Below are 21,485 nucleotides of genomic sequence, written 5' to 3'. Positions count from 1 at the left end.
TTTGTTCTGTGCTCCAATAACATTTGAACAAGCCTCGGTCAGAACCTTGGTCAACTTTCTTCCTTTCCTGTACTCAGATATGGTAAATGGTAAATGGACCTGTACTTGTATAGCGCCTTTCTAGTCTTCCGACCACTCAAAGTGCTTTTACACTACGAGCCACATTCGCCTTTTCACATGCATTCACACACCGATGCTCAACATCGGGAGCAATTCGGGGTTCAGTACCTTGCTCAAGGATGCTTCGACATATGGCATATGACATTTAGCTTTAGTTTGATGTACAGCAATGCCTGGAAATAGCATGGGTTGATGACTGAAAGAGACACTTAAGTTGTGGGCTGTAAAACCAAACCTGAAAAGTGTTCAAATATTGTCCATAGAAGTGAGGGGGACTGCAGAGTTGAATGATAAGTTTCTGGGGGTTTGTCTCTATGAGCAAAATCTTTCACATTGCACATGGGTCAAGGTCCAGAAACACTGGATCCTACTTTTCCCATGCAACAGCTAAGAAAACCTCTTTTGAGGCTGAGTAGTACTAACCATGACCAGTAAACAGCCCTTATTTGTCTTTGGTGTTGTACAGGCACATTTTCATTAGTTAATTAGTTTATTTAAGTCATTTCAAAAAACAAATGTCATCGCCTCTTCACTGCATTGCTTCCTGTCTCTTCAAGTCACACAGGCTCAGCTGTAGAAATGGATCAAAGCAGATGATTTTTACACGAAACAAGAAACATTTAGCATTTGTTGTAAATGCACATCTTTGTACAGTTTGTGACTAACTGACACAATTTATTATTCGTCTACAGATAATTCCCAGATATGCTTCAGTTTACTCAGTTCACTCATGAGTATTCAAAAATGATTCATATGTGCTTCCCAAAGCAGCACTGAATGTCATTAAGAGCTTTTTAATGGTTGTGCTGACAAAGCTAAATACCTTTCAAACAATGGGGTGTGTTTAGCTGTCCGTAAGACATGCTATACATAAAAAAAATCATATATGTTAAATGGTAAGGGGGTGGATGTCTGATTAAGAAAGTAAACTTTGATCGATTTAACAGACATTAACATTAAGCACAATTTAAACCTTGAATCAAGCAATAGCATTTTCTCTTACATAAATGTGCGTGACCTCTGCCGTGTCATCATTTCTGTGTTGACACCTGCATGTGGGTAAAAACATGCACCTTAAGAAAAATGGAAAGAGAAGTCACTGCCTGACAATAACTGAACATTGGCACGTGTTCAGGGTGTGACTTTTATCAGACATGTGAAATCTGGGGCAGATTGGACAATGTATATCAAAATTTGACACCACACCATGGACAAAAACTTTTCATTGTCAAGGTCTTCTGATGGCACTGACCCAATTCACAAAACTCACAAGCTTTTCAATCTAGCATCATTAAAGTCTTAAGGCTTTCCTGTCCAGATTTGAGGTGGTTAGCTAGGAGAAACACATCAAAGTATGAAAAATGTCACTTCATGTTGACAGTAGGTGGAGCTATGACTATGACTGAATATTGGCATGTATATGTGTTCAGGGTGGGACTCTTATCAGACATGTGAAAGTTGGGGCAGATTAGACAATGTATAGTCATGTCAGAACTTCCCGTATTATAACAAAATGTCAAATTTCAGTCTCATGGACATGCCGTTCTACAAAAAAAAAGATTTCCTCTTCAAGGTCTTCTGATGGCACTGACCAAATTTAAGGTGGTAATTTGAGAGGTACAGCAAATACAATGCCCGGAAATGGCTAGAACTGCGCAAAAAAAATGCATATTTACTTAAAAATTGCAGACTTCCATCTTGACATGATACATGGGAGTATTGATTTTCATAGATATTAATGTAAAGTGCTGAGGCAGCTTCTGTTCAGGGGCCACTATCAAGCCATTTGTCCATGCCCAAGTGCGAGAACCATATGACACATACATTTATGCCACCACTGACACGAGTGTCAAGTTTCATGACTTTCAGAGCATATTCAGGTTGCCAAAAATGTTATTCTTTTGGCAGAAAAATTATTATTTGCGGTTGTTGCTCAGGCTCTGATGAATTTTCTTTCCAGAGTTGTAAAATCCTGTCTTGGAGTTTCGCTATGCACTGTTTTTGCATCTGGGAAGCCTTCCAATTTACAGATCTGTTACTCAAACTGGACCCGACCCAGCAGCCCCTTGCACTGTTTTAACGGAGGCTGGATACTGGAGTAGCAACAATTTTCAATATTCTCCAAAGCTCTTTGACTGCTGGGGAACTTCACCCATCCTTCCAATAAATCTTCAGCCATAACAGTAGAAGCCTTCGTTGAAACTGACCCCAGCAGCCCTATAAATGCATGAATCCCTGCACAGGACAAATCTCATGCTGATTTGACTGCAGCTAAAACCGTCTTATACATGACAAACTCCATGTCCTCAAATCCCACCGCTGCATTTACCAGTTATATGCGTTCTCATTTGAAATATATATTAAGCAATTAATATTTGACAAGCTATGAACTACCGTGTTGCTATGATTTAACAGCAGTTCTTCAGTGCGCTGACCTCATACAGAGCACTGCGTGGTGTTCCACTCCTCGTAATGTGTGTTATGTCTGCAGTTAGCCTTTGTCTCTGCTTCTTGTTAACTTTCAAATCAACATTTCATCTCCACTGGATCTTCATTAAATTACATCAATATTCAGGTCCTTATTTCACATCAGTATTTGGAGCCCACTGGGTCTCGGTCAGTTAGTTGTTAACTTTAACATCACTTTTGGTGTAATGAATTCACTGCAACAGCTCACTTTGAAAATGCATATTTTGGTCAAGTTACTGCTTCTGGTGGATGTTAATAGTTAATTACCCTGGAAATTACATTGTTCAGTCCATAAATCATAAAGGTTAGTTAAGGTGTTATTTGGTCCAGAAATGACTATTTAGTCTTGTATTATTTGGTCTGATACTTGCATTGTTGAGTAAAGAAAATGGTAGTTCAGTCTAGAAATTGTGTTGTTTAGTCTTGTACAGTGGTCCCCGAACCTGTGGGTCCAGACCCCCACTAGGGTTCACGAGAGCTTCACTGGGGCTTGCTAGGCCTTCTTGATTTAAAGGGTGTAAGAAAACTTTTTACACAGTATGACTATTAATTAAATTGATATTTATAAGGTTTAGATGATTTTTTAGGATCTTAACTTTGAAGACCTGAACACAAGCTATATCACTGAGCATTCACTCTCTGATAAACAGCTGTATCCTGCATTAGACAAACAACCAAAGCACCAATAGAACAATGAGGAAAAAAATAAATACTGAATTTGTCCAAAAAACACGCCTATTAAGTATGTATGATTGTTAATTATTAAAATACAGACAGAAAACTGTATTAAAAGTTCCTAAAAAGCATCTCTGATACTCTGATCAGAAAATAATCTGCTCAAAATTCACCAAATTACACACAAACTTCTTGCAGTTAATTTACTCACTAGTTTGATTATTTCTACAGTTTATCAATTGCCCTGTAATTTTAATTTTATGCATTGAATATAAAATTAAATAACCATAAAATATGTCACTTAGTCAGTTTACTCAATAATAGAAAAAGGATTCCTTAAAAGGTTCAGTGTATGGAAATGGAATATAGTATTCATAGGTATGTTTTCATTAGTGTATAATCACCTGAATATACCTCAAAGCTCGTTCTCATTTCGAGCTCATAAAATATGGACACCAACAATCGGCTAGATGTCACTAAATCCTACACACTGGTCCTTCAAGGAAAATGGTTGAGAACCACTGGTCTAGTAATTGCCAACATGTTCTCATCCCAGGTTGTCAAATACCATAATACTGTTTAGGGTAAACGTTTTGAAATCGTTGCAGTTTGGTTAGGCTTAAGCAACAAAACTTGCAAGTCACCATTACTGCGGCAACAAGTCACACGTTACATTACGTTATGAAACTTAAACTTTAAATAAGTCATCACTGACTTTTGGTTTCACATGGGACTCAAACTTCGGTCTCTTAAGCAAAAGTCCTGTGTTTCACCCATCCATCCACCTCAACCTCCTTATGCAAACTATGTCTCTTTACACTATGTCATATGGTGCGATGGGTTACATTGAACTTACATGAAAGCTTACTCCACCTAGATGCTTAAGGATACCTTGTGTGCCGGTATGTAGACACAGACACCAAACATCAATATGGGAATGAGAACAGGCCGTAATTGCACTGTTTAGTCAACAAACTGCATTGAACAGTCAAGAAATGGTATTGCTTTCTGACGACCGAAAGAGAGTTAGTTCAAGTCGAACTCTTTCAAACTCTCAACCTCAGACACATTCCTTTACTAATCTCACCTCAGTATGACCTCTGAATTTTTCATTTTTACACAGGAGGCAAAGTTAAAAACCTATAATCTCTCAGTCATCGCTTTAGAAGGAATGAACTTAATAGGAATCGCTTTGGACAGAAGCCCATACCAAACAAACATTGACAAGTTTGTATGCTGAAGATGGTTGTCTGTCTGAAACTTTGCATTAATAAATTATTTATTGGAGTGCTGTCCTGCTGATGATTTTTACTCAGCTTTTGAGAATTCAGCCCCCCAAAACACACAGTGGAGAAGAGCCTGTTGATTTACTATCATCATTAGTGTATATAATGTGAATATAATAAAACCTCCCATTGGAGAGCAAAGTTCTATAGCTTATCTGAGCTGAGTCATTAGATCTTCACTGTACAGATTTGAATATACACTGCATGCACAATTATTAGGCGAGTGAGTATCTTGACCTTATTGTCATTTTCATGCATATTTTGCTAATTGGATTAAATCATTATCAGGTGATGTGTATTTGTGTAATGAGGGAGGGTGTGGCCTCTATATCCTAAGGCCTTAGAGATGACAGAATAATGACATGGCCCCCTTCCTCACCTGACCTAAACCCTATTGACAACTTGTGGGCCCTTCTTAAATGTGAGATTTACAGTGAGGGAAGACAATACAACTCTTTTAACATCATTTGGGAGGCTCATGACAGTTATTGAAAAGAAGGGTGTCTATATTGCTCACTGAATATTGGTTTAAATGTCAAAAATGTTTATTTGTAAATTTCAAGTTGTTTATTTGTTATTCTTACTCTAATAAATGAAAACAAGTGAGATGGGAAAAGTTTAGTTTTTCATTTAGTTTCATTTAGTTGCATAATAATTTGAACACTGATAGTTGCCTAATAATTGTGCACACATAGATATTCTCCTGAGAAAGCCAAAACTCACATTTCCTTTTGTTTAATACTCAGGTTTGAGGTTTATTAACATTTTGAATTGACTGATTTGTTCAAAAATAAAATGAATCCTTAGGAATACAACTTTCCTAATAATTGTGCACGCAGTGAATACTGCAGACTGTGTCAATTCACAGCCAACCATAGTTTGTAGCACCTCCTGGACTGGTGTGTCGTGCATTTCTACATTGATTCATACATCTAAACTGATGCTTGAAGTAGATTACAGCACCTGGAGAATGTGTTTCTACTGCAGGTATGGAATCAGGGGAACTGGCATTAAGTCATTGTAGCCAGGAACCCAGCAGGCTTAAAGGGGCACTACACTGACTATACATGTTTCCTAGTCATGAGGAGGCTCTGTAGGACCAAAATTACTATAATGATATCATACTGATGTCATTAGGGTTACCCCAGCTTAGGCTCGTAGACACAACTGTGTTACAACCTGTGGATGTGGAGCTTAAAGCTGAGGTAGGTAACTTTTATTAACATAACCGTTTTCCCTATTTGCTGAATCTTGAACTATATCCTGGCAGCAGCACATGACAGATGATCAGAGAAAAAAAATCTGGTTTCTCTGGCTCCTCCTAGTGCTCCTGATGGCATTTACAAGAATCCACCAGGTCTGAACAAGCTTAGCTTAAATATATACTGCAGCGTAAAAAAACCCCCAACAAAACGAATGTAATACTGCAGAATTATTTCCTGGGTGTAAACATACATATAAAGCTCTGGAAAAAATTAAGAGACCACTCCAAATTTTTCTTAAATCAGCATCTCTACATGTATGGCAGCCATTCCATTCCAGTGTCTGTTGAATTCCAACACAAGCACATTTCATTCTACTTAATGAGGTACTGATGAGGTGATCACCTAAACCAAATCTTTTTTAACGAGGAAAAGTATAAAAAACACTGCTGTGGTCATCACTATTCGCTTGCAATAGGACTAGCTGGATGGAGAAAACAGTGCTAGTAGAACCTCAAAAGTAATAGGAATCAAAAATAACTATTGATCGTGCCAAAAGAGTTAAAAGAAAAGTTTTGAGTTAGGAAAACAAGGGTTCAATTTTGGTTTTACTGGCAGAGGGATACAGTGATCGTCAGGTTGTTTCCTGTAGCAGGTCTCTATGCTACTGTGGGTTCTTGCAGCACACAATCTCACACACTGAACAAAGAACAACAAAGAAGAGCCAGGCTGAGGTTTGCAAAAGACCATAAAGATTTGACTGTAGAGGACTGGAGTAAGGTCATATTTTCTGATGAGTCCAGTTTTCCGCTTTGCCTAACACCTGGTCGTCTAATGGTTAGAGACTTGGAGAGGCCTAGAAGCCACAGTGTGTCGCAGCCACTTTTTGTGATGCTTCTGCAAGGCTGGAACCGGGCAGATTTGTCTTTGCGAAGGACACATGAATCAAGCCATGTACAAGGTTAAGCTGGAAGAAAACTTCCTTCCTTCTGCTCTGACAATGTTCCCCAACTCTGAGGATTGGTTTTTCCAGCAGGATAATGCTCCATGCCACACAGCCAGGTCAATCATGGTGTTTATGAAGGACCATCAGATGGTTATGGTAAATGGTAAATGGACCTGTACTTGTATAGCACCTTTCTAGTCTTCTGACCACTCAAAGTGCTTTTACACTACGTGCCACATTCACCCTTTCATACACATTCACTCAGTGATGGCAAAGTCCATCGAACAGAAACTAACATTCATACACATTCACACACCGATGCACAGACCAAGGACAGACAGACCAACATGGCAGCTCGTTTGAAAACTTTTTGTCATATAAATGGTTCACTGAAATGTGTTTCTGTCTTTGAAAACCGGTTAGTTTAAACTTTTTTCATACATTTCCAGAGGCGAGTTGCAGTGCCAGATGCCCCTGATTTGCATAAAGAGGCCTAGACCTCTTCTTTGTGCTCATGAGGAGCAACATGACGCTCCATCTATCAAAACGCACCGCAGCACTACCAGAACGCATTGCACAGCTGCTCACATAGACAATGAATGGAAAGCATGGAGATGATGGATCCTGTTGACACGTACCTTTCGAATGGAAGTACTGAGAGTTGTTGCTATTCAGACGATACACCGTCTTGTTTACTTTAACTACTCCTAAAACTGTTTTGACTAAGTTATAAAATACACAGTTAAAAAGGTTCTCTGTCAATGAATGAATGAGTGACAATATGTAACTATTTGCACTCTTTACCACTGGTGAACTGAATTAGGGCATTAAAGAAAGCAAAAGTTCTCTCCAGTTCTTTTTCTCAGAACCCTTCTCATATAAAATCTCCTTTGCTGTGTTTTGGAGAGGTTTCCTAAGTTAATACATTTTTAGCTTCTGCCACGTTTTAAGAAGCTTTCTTATAGATAACAAATGTTAAGTATCACCATGATTTACATATTCATATAATCCCTCTGGATAAACAACACTTATTTAAATCAAATGTTTTTTTTATTATTATTTAATTATATATGATTTCTATGTCAGGGTTTTCTCCAATCTTTGTTTATTCAAGTTCAATTCAATTCAATTCAATTCAATTTCAATTCAATTCAATTCAATTTTATTTGTATAGCGCCAATTCATAACAGAAGTTATCTCAGGACACGAGTACATACTTATAATTCTTTATACATCATGTCTCCACATGATGTATAAAGAATTATTGTGATATTGTGAGTCCATTTTTAACCGTTTTTAAGTGACATAAGCTTTTAGTAAACAACTGTTTTGCATTTTAGTTTGCACACCATTACCGATGACACCAACCCCAGCAATAAATCAAATTTTATTGTGAGTGATTGCTGCTGCAGTTGAAGCCACATATGATAATGTTCTGTGCCTGTTCTTTCCCGGCAGCTCCATACAGACATGGACCACGGAGATAATGCAGTCAAGTACACTCTGTCGGGAGAAGGAGCTGGTTCTATCTTCACCATTGATCAAATTACAGGAGATATACACGCACTGGTGGGGTTGGACAGGTCAGTACTCATCAATAACTACAACAATATAGGTGTAATAGTAATAGTAAAATCTTGGTGCTGGCCATGTAAGGCACTTTGTAACTTTGTGCTGTATATTCTTCTTCTTTGAGTTGGTATTATGTATGCCAAGGTTGGAACAATGTTATTTTACTGATCTAAAGTAGAGAAGTACAGAAACAACTATATAGGATATATAGGATTTACAATAATATTCACTACTAGAGATTAACGCTACAAGATGGTGAACACACAGTAAAGCAGTTCATTGTAATAAATGTCATCAACAACCACAAGGAATCTGGACAGAGTTTGAGGTAGCACAAGAAGGTGTTGCCATGACGATATCTAATCACAGCCCCCAGTGTCCTTGACCTGGACGCCTTTAACTCACCTATAGATTCTTACTTTTACGTGGAAAATAATAAACACCCAGTGTTGGCATTAACACAAGCTGACACCTAAATACCACGTAACAGATATAGTAAAGTCTGACTATATATAGTCTCTTAATTATTAACATTAGTGCTTTGTATGTGAATGTAATACTTGATGTTTTCCAGGGAGGAAAAGTCCTACTACACACTGAGGGCCCAGGCTGTGGACAAGCACACAGGCCTCCCTCTGGAGCCAGAGTCTGAGTTCATCATCAAGGTGCAGGACATCAATGACAATGAGCCACGGTTTCCTGACAGTCCCTACAGCGCCACTGTCCCTGAGATGTCACCAACAGGTAGAGACTCTCACTAAGCTTACATGAAGCCTTTTTCTAATCTACGCACCTTTATCTTCTGTGTAGAATCAATATTTATTGACCCAAGTCAATATCTTAACAGAAGAACAGTGAGGACGCAAGAGAAACAGCTTATTTCTGCTTTATAACTGTACTGTGGATATTAAATAGTATCACCAAAACTAAAATGGATGACTCATCAAGCATCCAACATATCAATAAGGTTGAGTCTTAGTTGATCACCACTGCAAGCAAACCAGATAAAGGTCAGGGATCACAAGCAGCAGTGAAATCATTGCTGATTTTAGAAAACAAAAACTTATTTATAAAGGATAGTAGTTAAGTAGTTAATTTTTATCAGTGAATTTGGGTAGCAAAGGGTAGCTCACCTGGTAGAGCGCCTTACCACAGCAGCCTAGGTTTGATTCCAACCTGCAGCCCTATGCTGCATGTCGTCCCCCCTGTTCTATCAAATAAAGGCATAAAAAAAAAAAAACATTCAGATGTGGTTTCTTTTGCACATGCAAATATGTTATTTTTAATAGATAGATAGATAGATAGATAGATAGATAGATAGATAGATAGATAGATAGATAGATAGATAGATAGATAGATAGATAGATACTTTATTTATCCCGAGGGAAATTCAAGCATCCAGTAGCAGCATACATTAGATACATACATACATTAGATATACATTAAACATACATTAAAATTAAAATTAAAATTATTAAAACAGTGCAAATGGTGCAAATGGAGGAGGAAATTGTCTGTTGGTGGAGCTGGACTGGGACAGCAGTCTGCCACTGAACACACTCCTCTGCCTGGTGAAGGTGTTGTGCAGAGGGTGGTGGGCGTTGCCCAGTATGGACAGCAGTTACAGGGTCCTTCTTTCTGCCACTGTCACCAGAGAGTCTAGCTCTATGCCCACCACTGAGCTAGCTCTCCTCACCACTCTGTCCAGTCGAGCGGCGTCTCTCTTCTTGCTGCTTCCTCCCCAGCAAACCACAGCATAGAAATAATGATATAGAAATAATGGAGACCTGCAATGAGAAACCAAAAGTGCCATTGTTGCGACACGCACCACAAGTCATGTGAATTAACCAATCACCTCCACAGGACTTACTGCACAAGGACGTAAAAACATCCAGTTGAAAGGTCAGCCAAACTCAAGACTGTTTTATTTTCTATATGCAAATCAGGAAAGCTACTGCCAGGGATTTAAGTGCTGCTAATCCATGTATTTCTATATTATTTGTATTTGTAATTAGTTAAGTCAGTGAGGCTTACGCCTAAATTACTGCAACTTCTTCATCATCATCATCATCATCATCATCATCATCCAGCCCACAGGTTCTGGTTGCTTAGTAACGACAGGCGCAGCAGTAGCACAACCTCCAAAGCGCCTTGGATGAAAGGATGGAAACTGCCAGTTTGCTTTAACAGAAATTCTGGTCAGAAGGTCGTTCAGCTTCTGAAACTGTCTTTTTAAAAATTTCATTGTGGAGATCTTCCCAGTAGAATTCGATAATTATTGTGATTGAACATTTAAAAGTGGCCCAATTGTACTGCCAGAAGAATGGTCAGAAAGTCACCAAAACATTAGGATTAATTCCCAGTAATTTGAAAGAAGAGGGATTAATTGTTCTCTGAATAAGTCTCAGGAATTTGACAGTTACATTAATTATCTTTAATTATTAATTATTATTTTATGATGGCATTAGATAAAAAGTCGAAGGATCACCAAAAATATTAGGATTTAATCTTGAATGCAATAGCTGTAAATGGCATCTGGATGGTATTTGTTGAGATATTTACTTTGACATGTGTTTGATGGACTAAATAGATGATCAAATGACATCCTTCGGGATCAACACTAGAGGGAAAAACATGATGAACATCGAAAAAATGGTCCTTTTTGGCACCCCCAGTTTCAAAGTGCAATTGACTTATACACCACTATTATAAACATACCAATCAGCCACAACATCATGAGCACTGACTGGTGAAGTGAATAACACTGATTATCTGGTTATCATGGCTCCTGTCAGTGGGTGGGATATATCAGGCAGCAAGTGAACATTTTGTCCTCAATGTTGATGTTAGAAGCAGGAAAAATGGGCAGCGTGAGGATTTGAGCGACTTTGACAAGGGCCACATTGTGATGGCTAGACGACTGGGTCAGAGCATCTCCAAACCTGCAGCTCTTGTGGGGTGTTCCCGGTCTTTATTTCACCTACCTCTTTAGCCAACCACTAAAAGCCTTAGATTTACTCTCATTCATCCTACCCAATTTACTCTCTTTTTCTTCTTACTCCTTCAATGTCTTCTTCAGTTTCCTTGTCTCTACCATGATGTCGACAGAAAGAACAGAACCCAATTTTGGATTGGCCGCTCATCTGACTCCAAGTCAAACACCAACACTCCCACAGTGCTCTGATGAGCTCCCAGTCTGGCTAACAGAGCTAAGCTACAGTTAGCAGTTAACTTAGCCTAGCTTAACTTCTGTCCATCAGGAAATTCTCATCACAGAGAGTTGAGGTGGAACAGTCGGAGGACATCAGAGGGAAAACCAGAAAATATTTTCTCCATAAAATATGATCCAGTTTCACCAAAATCAGTGATAAAGTTGGCGTACGGAGCACAGAGTGGGAATTAGAGAGGGAATATTCACCTGGTTACTGCCCTTTTTATTATTATTAAAAGTTGGATGATGTTGCTTTAAATCATATGATTTATCATAAGTACATTTGTCAAGAAATGTGAAGTAACTGTCCTAGTGAGAGTTCAGGTGAGAGGAGCTAAACTAATTTGTTGTGTTTATGGTTTGTGGGACTAAACATTAACTCAAATTCATATAGATAATTGTATTTTCTAAGCTTTTATTTGTTCTGCTCAGATCTTAAGTTTCACTTTGCATTCTGCTTGGACATATTAAGTTGTAACTCCAGCACACACAGACACACACGCGCACACACAGCACACTAAGCCAGACTTAGTGGCCCATCTGTCTGCTAAATACCATTACTGACAGGTAATTTAACAGTCAAGGTCTTTAGGCCTTAAGCTGTTAATGCTTCAGCTGAGGCCTAAAGTGCTCCAAGAGAACACACGCTTGACCCCAGTCTGTCTCTGTCGCACTGAAATACAGCAACAAACTGTATGGTGGATTAGCTATGGTAGCAAACAGCACAAGTATCCATATGATAAAAACATAATCCTATGAGAAGTTGACTGCTAAGAATAGCAGCAGCCCTGTTTTCTGTTTTCAAAGCTCTGGTTTGCACTGTTTTCTGTGAAGGTGCTGACTTCTCATAGAACTGCTTTGAATATGAGCCTCATATACACAGGTTCACTATATGTTTGTGTCGAGGGGCCAATTCTACACATGATGTTCGGTTTCACTCTAGAAACAAATGTTTTGGCTCAACAAAAATAAAAACAACAACAAAAGGTTTATCGCAACGCAACCATGCATTTAATTAACTGTTGACAATAGTTCTATTGAATTACTTTTTAGAGGGTACTTGCCATGTGGAATTGAACTGATTTTGTAAGAAGAGTTTCTATTAGTTTCATAATAGTATAATTTCTTCTGTGGCTCTGAAGCAAACTGTGCAAAGTATGAAAAAAAACCCTGATGATGGAAAAATATAAGCTTGACCCGAGAGAATGCGCGGCTGGTCTATTAGTGTTTTGTTTTTGTTTGTTTTTGAACTATGAGATTGCTTAAATAAAATTTTAAAATAACATTTGCATTTCCAGTAATATTTAATTTCAATGTCAGCCTGCTACATATTTGTGTTCATGAACATAGCACACCGTCTTAGCTTCCTACTTTTATTGGGGGGGGTTCAGTGGATTTGTGCTTAGTTCAGCTAATATTTAGAGTTTTATAAAGGAAATTATAAAATTCTAGTGTGGACATTAATGGATTATTAAGCTCAGTGGAACTTTGTAGAAATACTCCCTTACTATTGTGTAAATGTATTTGTTGATCTGTTTCCATCCAGTTTGGGGTTAAGTTAGTACTGTAAATTAATACAGTTAATAATCAAAACTGTAGGGACAACAGACAAAGACATGAAGTGAAATAAACTAAACCTAATACCATGAATATTATATTCCATTTCTAACAATAGCTCCTTCTACATGTTGCACACTGGACCTTTAAGATTAATTGAGAGATAGATTTACCTAAAATGAAGGAATGTTTTTTTCTTTGTCAAAGGTGACAAATCAAACAGACAAAGGTGAAACAAAGTCCACCTGTGGTAAATTCAGTTGATTGGACATGATTTGGAAAGGTGCACAGCTGTCTATATAAATGTCCCACAGTTGACAGCAATGTCAGAGCACAAACCAAGCCATGAAGTCCAAGGAATTGTCTGTAGACCTCCGAGACAGGATTGTTTCGAGGCACAGGTCTGGGGAAGGGTACAGAAAAAGTTCTGCAGCTTTGAAAGTCGCAATGAGCACAGTTGCCTCCATCATCCATAAATGGAAGAAGTTTGGAACCACCAGGACTCTTCCTAGAGCTGGCCCTCCAGCCAAACTGAGAAAGAAAGCAGTGCTTTGAGCTAACTGCTAATGTCACCATGCTCCATGTAAAACACATTGATACCCTTTGTGATGCACTGATAATCAATAAAGGAACTCACTACATCAGCAAGACAACGGCATCTGTGCATGCTAATATTCTAAAATATGTCACAATATCTCAAAATAGCAATATTCATAGGTGTAATTAACTCTCAGTAACCTTTTGTTTCTTCATGACAAGATAATCGTCTTGTTGGCTCAAAGAAAAAATAACAAGATAAATAACAGATTTTTCAGTACAGGCATTTCAGACATGACTCTTTAACAAAGCTATATTGCACGGTTGTGTGTGTGTGTGTGTGTGTGTGTTGTACAGGTACCTATGTAACGCAGGTGACCGCCAGTGACGCAGATGACCCCACATATGGAAACAGCGCACGCATTGTCTACAGCATCCTTCACGGCCAGCCGTACTTTTCCGTGGACCCCAAGACAGGTGAGAGGACAACATTCATGTTACAGTGTCCCTTGCAGCTTCCTCAGCAAACCAAGAGTTCATGCAGTTGTAGGACAGATCTGTGACTTTTGCTCGAACCCACAGCTCACACTCCCATCTGCCTTCCCTCCTAGAAAGCATGAAATTCAACTGGTCATGACACAGCGAGTGGTTCTGTGAGAGAGTTTCTCCTCAGTGCCGCACCGGAATACTAAAACAAGCGCTGAGAAGGACGTAAAGATTTTCAGTCTTTTAACAGACACCTCAACCGACCAGTAATTACTCCTAACATAGAGTGTCATGTTTCTTTTTCACTCTGAGGAGCAGCATGCAGTACACACTTCATCTTAGATTAAGGCATTAAACTAAAGGTGTTTTTACTGGTGAAAATATCAAACCAACAGAGGAATGTTGGAAGCCATAAGCAGCTGTGACCTGTTTCCTTATCCAGTTGAAACTCACTCCGTCGAATACTGCAGCTTGGTCAATGGCTCTTTCTGCTTCAAAAATGACCCTTTAGGTACCCCTGGGCATGAGAATATATGAAAATGTCTTGTCACTTTAACCACCAAAATATACTTAAAGCTCTTATAACGGCACTAAAACATACTAGAAATAACTTTACATTTCATTGTACATGTTTTTATTTTTATTTTGCTGTACAGATAGGACACCTGATCTCTTCATTGTTCTTTAGTTTGGAATTCAGTGAAATCCAATTTCCACATTTCTGGTTTAACTTTTTTTGTGGGGGCAAACTGAGCCTTTGAGCCATGGTGACAAGTTTAGGGGGACAAGTTTGGGGCAATTCAAAATAAATTAGGAAGTCAATATAGGACTGTATGTTAGCGAGCTAGACAACTTGTGAAGATATAAACAATTATTCCCATAATGAAAATAGTTTTTGATCATGATAACATTGTGTATTGCCCCCACTTGCATAATTTCTGGATTCGCAGGGCTCCACTGTTGAGTTAGCAATGTCTGGTTACCCTTTCAAAATAAAGCTTGCCTGGTTGATGTTGTGAAACAATTGCAGTTTGGCTGGGACTAAGCACAAAAACAACTTAGTTTTAGGAAAAGATACAAGATAAAGTGCAACCAAGAGAGTTGGTGGTGCAGGGACGCTGGAAGGCAGAGTTGCGGGTGCTGAGAGAAAGTCTGTCTATATAATGTCATAGTACTAAATGCATGACATTCTTAGTTTTTGCATTCACTTGAATGGCCAGGATAGTTTATATCTTTTTTAATAGTTATTAACAACATTTTATAAAAAATTTACTTTTTTAAAGCCTTTACTTTTTAGTGGATAAAACTGATAGACACAAAAACCACTGTATAAATGTAAAACCCAGTAAAAAAACAAGAAAGTCATAAGTTTATACATTTTTATAAACTAATGACTTTTATTATGCCAGGTAGTAGTTCCAGTGCCCATGTGGTGGTGTTTGACTTACTGCCATACTGCCATTGTTCCAACCCAAAGCCAAAATAGTGCAAGAACAGGAGTACGTGGGGTTCAGAGTGGGAATGACAGAGGCACAATTTGTCCTACAAGTCAGTGTAGCATCAAAATGATATTGAAGTGATATGGGTTGATCAGAAGTTGCTAAATATATTCTGAGAAAACTATTTACATAATTGAGTTTCAGAGCAACGTTTTTGATCACAAGTGAAATAACTATTTACGGAACAAGTATTTTTACATAAAAGTTGCTATATTTACAAGTATGATACTGATAAAAAGTACATACCAGAAATGAAATGAAACCAAAATGTATCACGGTGCCTAGTATCATAATGTATCACAATATATTGATTTGTAACCCCTGTATTGTGATATATATCGTGTTGCCAGAATCTTGCTAATACACAGCCTTACTAATTAGGATAAAATCATGTTTACTTGAGGAAGACCATCTGTGGTTGAAACATTACATTGGTCATGTCCACTGTCACAACACTGGAAACTCAGGATTTGACCCAAATTCAAGACAGCACAGGCAGCAGGATGACTTCAGTGATTTCTTATAATAATTATGTTTAAAAAACAACAACAGGGCAACACAGGGGCAAAACTACCAGGAACAAAGAAACCAGCAAGTGACAGAAGAACAAGGGCACACAAAGGTGAAACTAATTAGGGTGGGTTAGACATTAAAAAAACAGACAAAGACAGGAAGTGAATTTAAAGACACAAGAGGAGGAGATTACAAAATACAACAGGAAATAAAAGAAAATCCCAAACTATGATATCCACATAAAGCAAAAGTTGTTTTTTTTTCATTGTGTGTGTGTATTATGCTACTTTTCTGTCTCTCTTCATCAGGTTACATGAATGACCCTGACAGGTTAAATGGTAAATACAGTTGCAAAGATGCACACAGTTATCGCCAGTATTTACATTACAACACAAATCAGGAGTAGTAGTTTTGATGCATGATACACTGTATGTATGTGAGTATTAAACATAACATTAACACAGCTGACACACCTACTGCTTTCAGCAGTTCAGCGTCAGCACAGTTCTCTGACGATTCATCAGGTCTGTGTGGGTTTGGTTTGATCAGATTTAACTGACAACTCCACAACTGTCATCAGATTTGCTACCACTGAAATTATGCTATATCAGGATTTAGCAGAGTCTTCTTCAAATCACTGAGCAGAGCACAGACAAAACAAAACACACAGAAAACCTCTTATGTGAAATAATGAACTCTGTTCAGGGCCTTTACGCTCACTTTTTCTTGTCTGATTAGCTGCTCAGCGCACCACTGTGCACTTCTAATCACTTCATCAAGTCCAGAAAGCTTTGCTCTAATTGACAAGTCCTTCAGCTGGACTTCGGACATTTTTCTGTCCTCTCCTCTGGTGTGCTTCATCTCTGTCCTTGCCTGAATTTGTAACTCCACTCTGGTTCAGCCCTGATCAAATACTGCTAAGAGAGAGACAGGGGGAACTTTGGGGTAATTAATCATTTGAGGGCTACTCTACTGTAATATGCTGGCCTTATGAAGGTTAAACCCAGAGCCTAGTGTATCTGTCTGTATCTCTCTATATGGAGGGCTAAGCATCATAATGAGCACCGACTTTCAACCCCTCCTACTCTAGGAGTGATCAGAACAGCTCTAGCCAACATGGACCGTGAGGTGAAAGGGGAGTACCAGGTTCTTCTCCAGGCCAAGGACATGGGAGGTCAGCTAGGGGGACTGGCCTCCACCACCACCATCAACATCACCCTCAGTGACGTCAACGACAACCCACCGCGCTTCGCTAAGAGTAAGGAAGTTTCAACAATGCTGTCTGATTGGTTGGTTGATTGTTTGTATGGATGAATGAGTCGCTGATTGGTTCATCTGTGAAGAATCAGTCTACATGTTCTTTCTTGAATTGTACTTAATTGCTTTTTCACTTTTTTTCCCTCGTCATTCCATCAGGTATTTTCCATCTGCGGGTGCCGGAGTTGGCGTCAGTTGGCTCAGCAGTGGGTCGGATCCGGGCCCACGATCTGGACGCAGGCAGCAATGCAGAGGTGGATTACGCCATTGTTCCAGGAGATGAAGGCAACATGTTTGATATCATCTCTAATGGCCAAAGTCAAGAGGGAGTTGTAGTCTTGAAAAAGGTACATTCAGTCATTACAGACATATCAGATACAATACTGTACTACACCAGTTTGAAGTGCATTCTCAAATTATAGCTTTCTGATAATAGCATGGTCTATATGAATTAATTAAGGTTCAGAGTCATTAAGTGTTCATTTTGTCAGCTTTGTCTTATTTATGAGATCAAAAGTCCAAGTTAGTTTTAGTCATATTTAGTCAACCTAATCCTTTTTATTTTTAGTCAGTTCAGTACAGTAACAGTTTAGTGTAGTTTTAGTCAAGATCAAAAGTGAGCATCAAATTAATCAAACCTTGGCTTAAGAGTTTTACAGTTGCAATTATTAAAGAGCAAATCAGCATAGTCTGATGTTACCCTTATTGTCATGGCCATAGCTTCAATGAAAAGTGAATTGGCATGCTTATTTATACCTTTATTAGCAAGAAACTGTTGATACGATGCATATCACGGTACAGTGGTTACAGTTCAATAATATTCAATAATATTAACAGTCAAGTGCTCAAGCATAAAGTCACTGCTCTACCTTGCTAAATATGTCATCAAATACATGCAGATCCATAGCCTAAAGGGCAATTCTGATAGAGAAATAGCAAGCTGCTGTAAAAAAAACAATTTATTTTAATTCCCCCAGATCAGACATATGTAAACTGACTATTATCCCATGATAAAATTCCAGTAAGTTAGAACCAAAGGCAAATTTGCAAACACCAGCATTCCACTGGTGATGTGCTGTCAGTGATCTGAGAGTGGGAGGAATTTGCTGATCTGGCTCTGATCCCAATCATTCTGCCTCTTAACCTTCCACTGAACCGAGCTATTAGACTAGATAATGCCTTGCACACTTTACAGCCTTCATTTTGCTGTGTCAGCCACTGGATCCCCCTGATGATTTAAGATCTGTGGTATATATATTGGAAGAATGGGGATGAGATGGGAAAGAAAGGAAGGTGTAGAGGGATGGAGAAGGAACACAGGAGGAGGGGGAAAGTGTTTAATTTGGGATTTAATGTGATCTTAAAGACAATTATTGGCATGGAAAAACTACTGTAAAGTCTGGTATGAACTCGAATATATGGCACTTGCTCCTGGCAGACCACCATAACTAATTTTAACTCCTCATAAAGGTTTCAGCTCAGATCTCAGAGTAAAGCTCTTCCAGAAGGAGTCATCTGAGTACTTCAGAAACTTAAACTCTGTTAAATGTTCTGTCTAGAGGGATACCACCTCATATCGCACTCACATACACACCCACAGCGAGACACACACAGCACACATGTCACATCACATCAAGCAGTTTAACATCAGAGGGCTGCGGAGGCTTTTATTTCAGACCGTCCTCTAAATCAGAACAGACACGACAGCTACTTTCTGAGCACGAAACTTTGCCAGTGACGCCTTTCATTTTAGAAATGAGATAAGCCAAAAATCCAGTGCTGACATCCTGTCCCTGCTCGCTGTTTAAAAACAAAGAGGCAGTTGTTGAGCATTAAAAAGAAGTTGACTCACAGTTATGTTGATGTTGATGATTGCACATATCTTAAACACTGTCTACACACAAATTGGTAATGATGATCAGGTACATTTCTGTTCAGTTGTAGGCATTTATAATTGTATGTGAAAATACTCTGATACTGAAATGTTATCATTTTGAACAGATAAAATGATAGTGACTGACAGTGAAACTATATAAAATTTCTGAATGACACTTAATAATTTTTCATGCTCCACATCACATGTCACAGAAGGTAATAATCATGCACCCAGCGGAACATCTGATCAATAATTAATTGTTCAAGCACATCTACCAGAGGAGGACGTTTTCATGTCCCTTACATAAAATGGCTATAGAGTGCTGGTGGGATGGCAGCCTGTATTTTTGTAGTTCAACCCACAAGTTAAAGCCAAGGGGATTGTTCCATTGGATTCTGGATTATTGTCAAAAATAACCTCTGTGGTGAACAAAGGTTTATCATACTTTTTTTGTAGTATAAATGCGATTGCCAGAAGTAAAAAGCTAACATTAGACCATAAACGAGCTAGACCAAGGTCACATGACCTCACCATAACTGTACTTCCAACTCAATCAATTAACTTAATTAAATCTTGTAATTAAAATCTATAAGTTGTAAAGTTTGAGTTAGAATAGTTTATAGTGGACTATGTGGGCTGTCACTGGGCCAGACCAATTTAAGTTAGTGCTGTTTGTGTTGATCACTGTATTTGTGGCAGGACATTATAGAAAAGAAAAGTGATTCAACAGGGTTACAGAATGAGGACATGAAGTTTTTTCACGTGTGCTGAACTCCTGAGGAACTAATCATTTGGAAGCTGATTCATTGGAAAGGAAAATGTTAGTCACTGTTGAAAGGGATTCAGAGAGTGGTGAGACTGCTAAGGTTGACGTGTTAGGTTTGTGATTTGCAGGCGAAAAGCTTGATTTGGGAATATTAATGTGTAATCATTGTTTTGTGAGACTTTCCTGTTTGGATGTCTCTTTTCTAAGTTTGAAGAATGGTTGTACCTCATTTGTCTTCTCAATAAGGCACATAACATCCTGATTAAATCATTTTTCAAGCCTTTAAGTCATATGTCACAAGTTTGTGACAGGATGACTTAGAATTGCATGACACTCACTGGATATGACTGCAGCAGTCAATTAAATACTTATTATGTAAGTCTGTCAGATTGTTTACAGCCCAGTCAATGAAGTTTTAACAACCGCCAAACATCTCCCACATTTATTTTTCATAATCCTGGCAGGCATTGGTTACTCACTCACACTCACACTGGTCTTTTTGTTTAGCAGCATTAGGCTATTTATCTACCATTTCTCCTAAATATAGCTTTCTTATTGCAGTGTGATGGCACAACTGCAGCTCCATAAGTATTATTCCGGGATCAGCAGAGAACATTACGTTTTTCAAATATACTTGGTTTTAGAATGTGTCCTAAATAGCCCAGCATCAGAGCTAATTTAGTGGCATGCAAATCACTGAACTGTTGGCTTAGCCCCGCCCCTTAAAATCAGCTTTGTAATGAGTACAGAGAAACTTTCCACTTTTAGCAGATGAATGAGAGAACATCCGTCCAGAATCAGACTCTGCACAGCAGCATTCAAACATCACACTGTAGGAACAAGACAACTTTAAATGACCATTGTGTATTTAGTGGCATCTAGCAGTGTAGTTACAGATTGCAACTCTGTCACTATCACACCTATCTAGAGCCAGTGGTTGATTTGTCCCTTCTGGGCTACTGTAGAAACATAGTGGCTCGATGGAAGGGGACCCGTGTTGTCTGTACATAAAAACGGGCACTCTAAGGTAAGAAAAACGATAATTTTTTTATTTTCAGGTGATGAACCAGCAGAAAAGCAGAGAATAACCAACTCTGCAGCTCCTCTAAGTTCTGTGGGTCTGTGGGGCATTTTAGTCTCTTTCAGCTCATTGTTTTGGTTAAATTTTTTTGAACCAGTATCTTTTCCGGCAGCAACAGGCAGCTTCAGTTAAAAAGCTGCAAGAAACCCATTGTACACTACCTGCCCATCACCAAACAGCAGATAGTTAGAGCATTAAAGGACCAGTGTGTAGGATTTAGTGGCATTTAGCGGTAGAGTTACAGATTACAACTTATGGAACATCGCTGGCATCTGTATTTGATGATGGTTCAACATTTCAGACTCCATGGAAGGCGACCCGCGGGGTCTGTAAATAATAAAACAGCTCATTCTAAGATAACACAAACACAACAATTATTATTTTCAGGTAATTATACACTAATGAAAACCTGATTATTATATTCCATTTCTG

General features: G+C 38.6%; 1 protein-coding gene and 1 long non-coding RNA gene across 2 annotated transcripts in view; one reads left to right on the top strand and one right to left on the bottom strand.

Moving 5' to 3' along the window:
- LOC127370261 (uncharacterized) overlaps window positions 1-21,485 on the bottom strand; it is a 273,222-nt gene that overhangs the window by 45,160 nt on the left and 206,577 nt on the right. The gene's annotated exons all lie outside the window — the stretch shown is intronic.
- Window positions 1-21,485, top strand: part of LOC127369751 (cadherin-12-like) — a 104,850-nt gene that overhangs the window by 50,020 nt on the left and 33,345 nt on the right. Inside the window, exons 3-7 of the mRNA XM_051411425.1 lie at window positions 8,157-8,281; window positions 8,845-9,014; window positions 13,933-14,052; window positions 17,164-17,331; window positions 17,490-17,677. Coding sequence (XP_051267385.1) covers window positions 8,157-8,281; window positions 8,845-9,014; window positions 13,933-14,052; window positions 17,164-17,331; window positions 17,490-17,677 — 771 coding nt within the window. The remainder of the gene's footprint in view (window positions 1-8,156; window positions 8,282-8,844; window positions 9,015-13,932; window positions 14,053-17,163; window positions 17,332-17,489; window positions 17,678-21,485) is intronic.

Source organism: Dicentrarchus labrax, unplaced genomic scaffold (genome assembly GCF_905237075.1).
Source record: "Dicentrarchus labrax unplaced genomic scaffold, dlabrax2021, whole genome shotgun sequence".
NCBI classification, from domain to species: domain Eukaryota; kingdom Metazoa; phylum Chordata; class Actinopteri; family Moronidae; genus Dicentrarchus; species Dicentrarchus labrax.
This window is presented reverse-complemented; position numbering and strand designations above follow the sequence as displayed.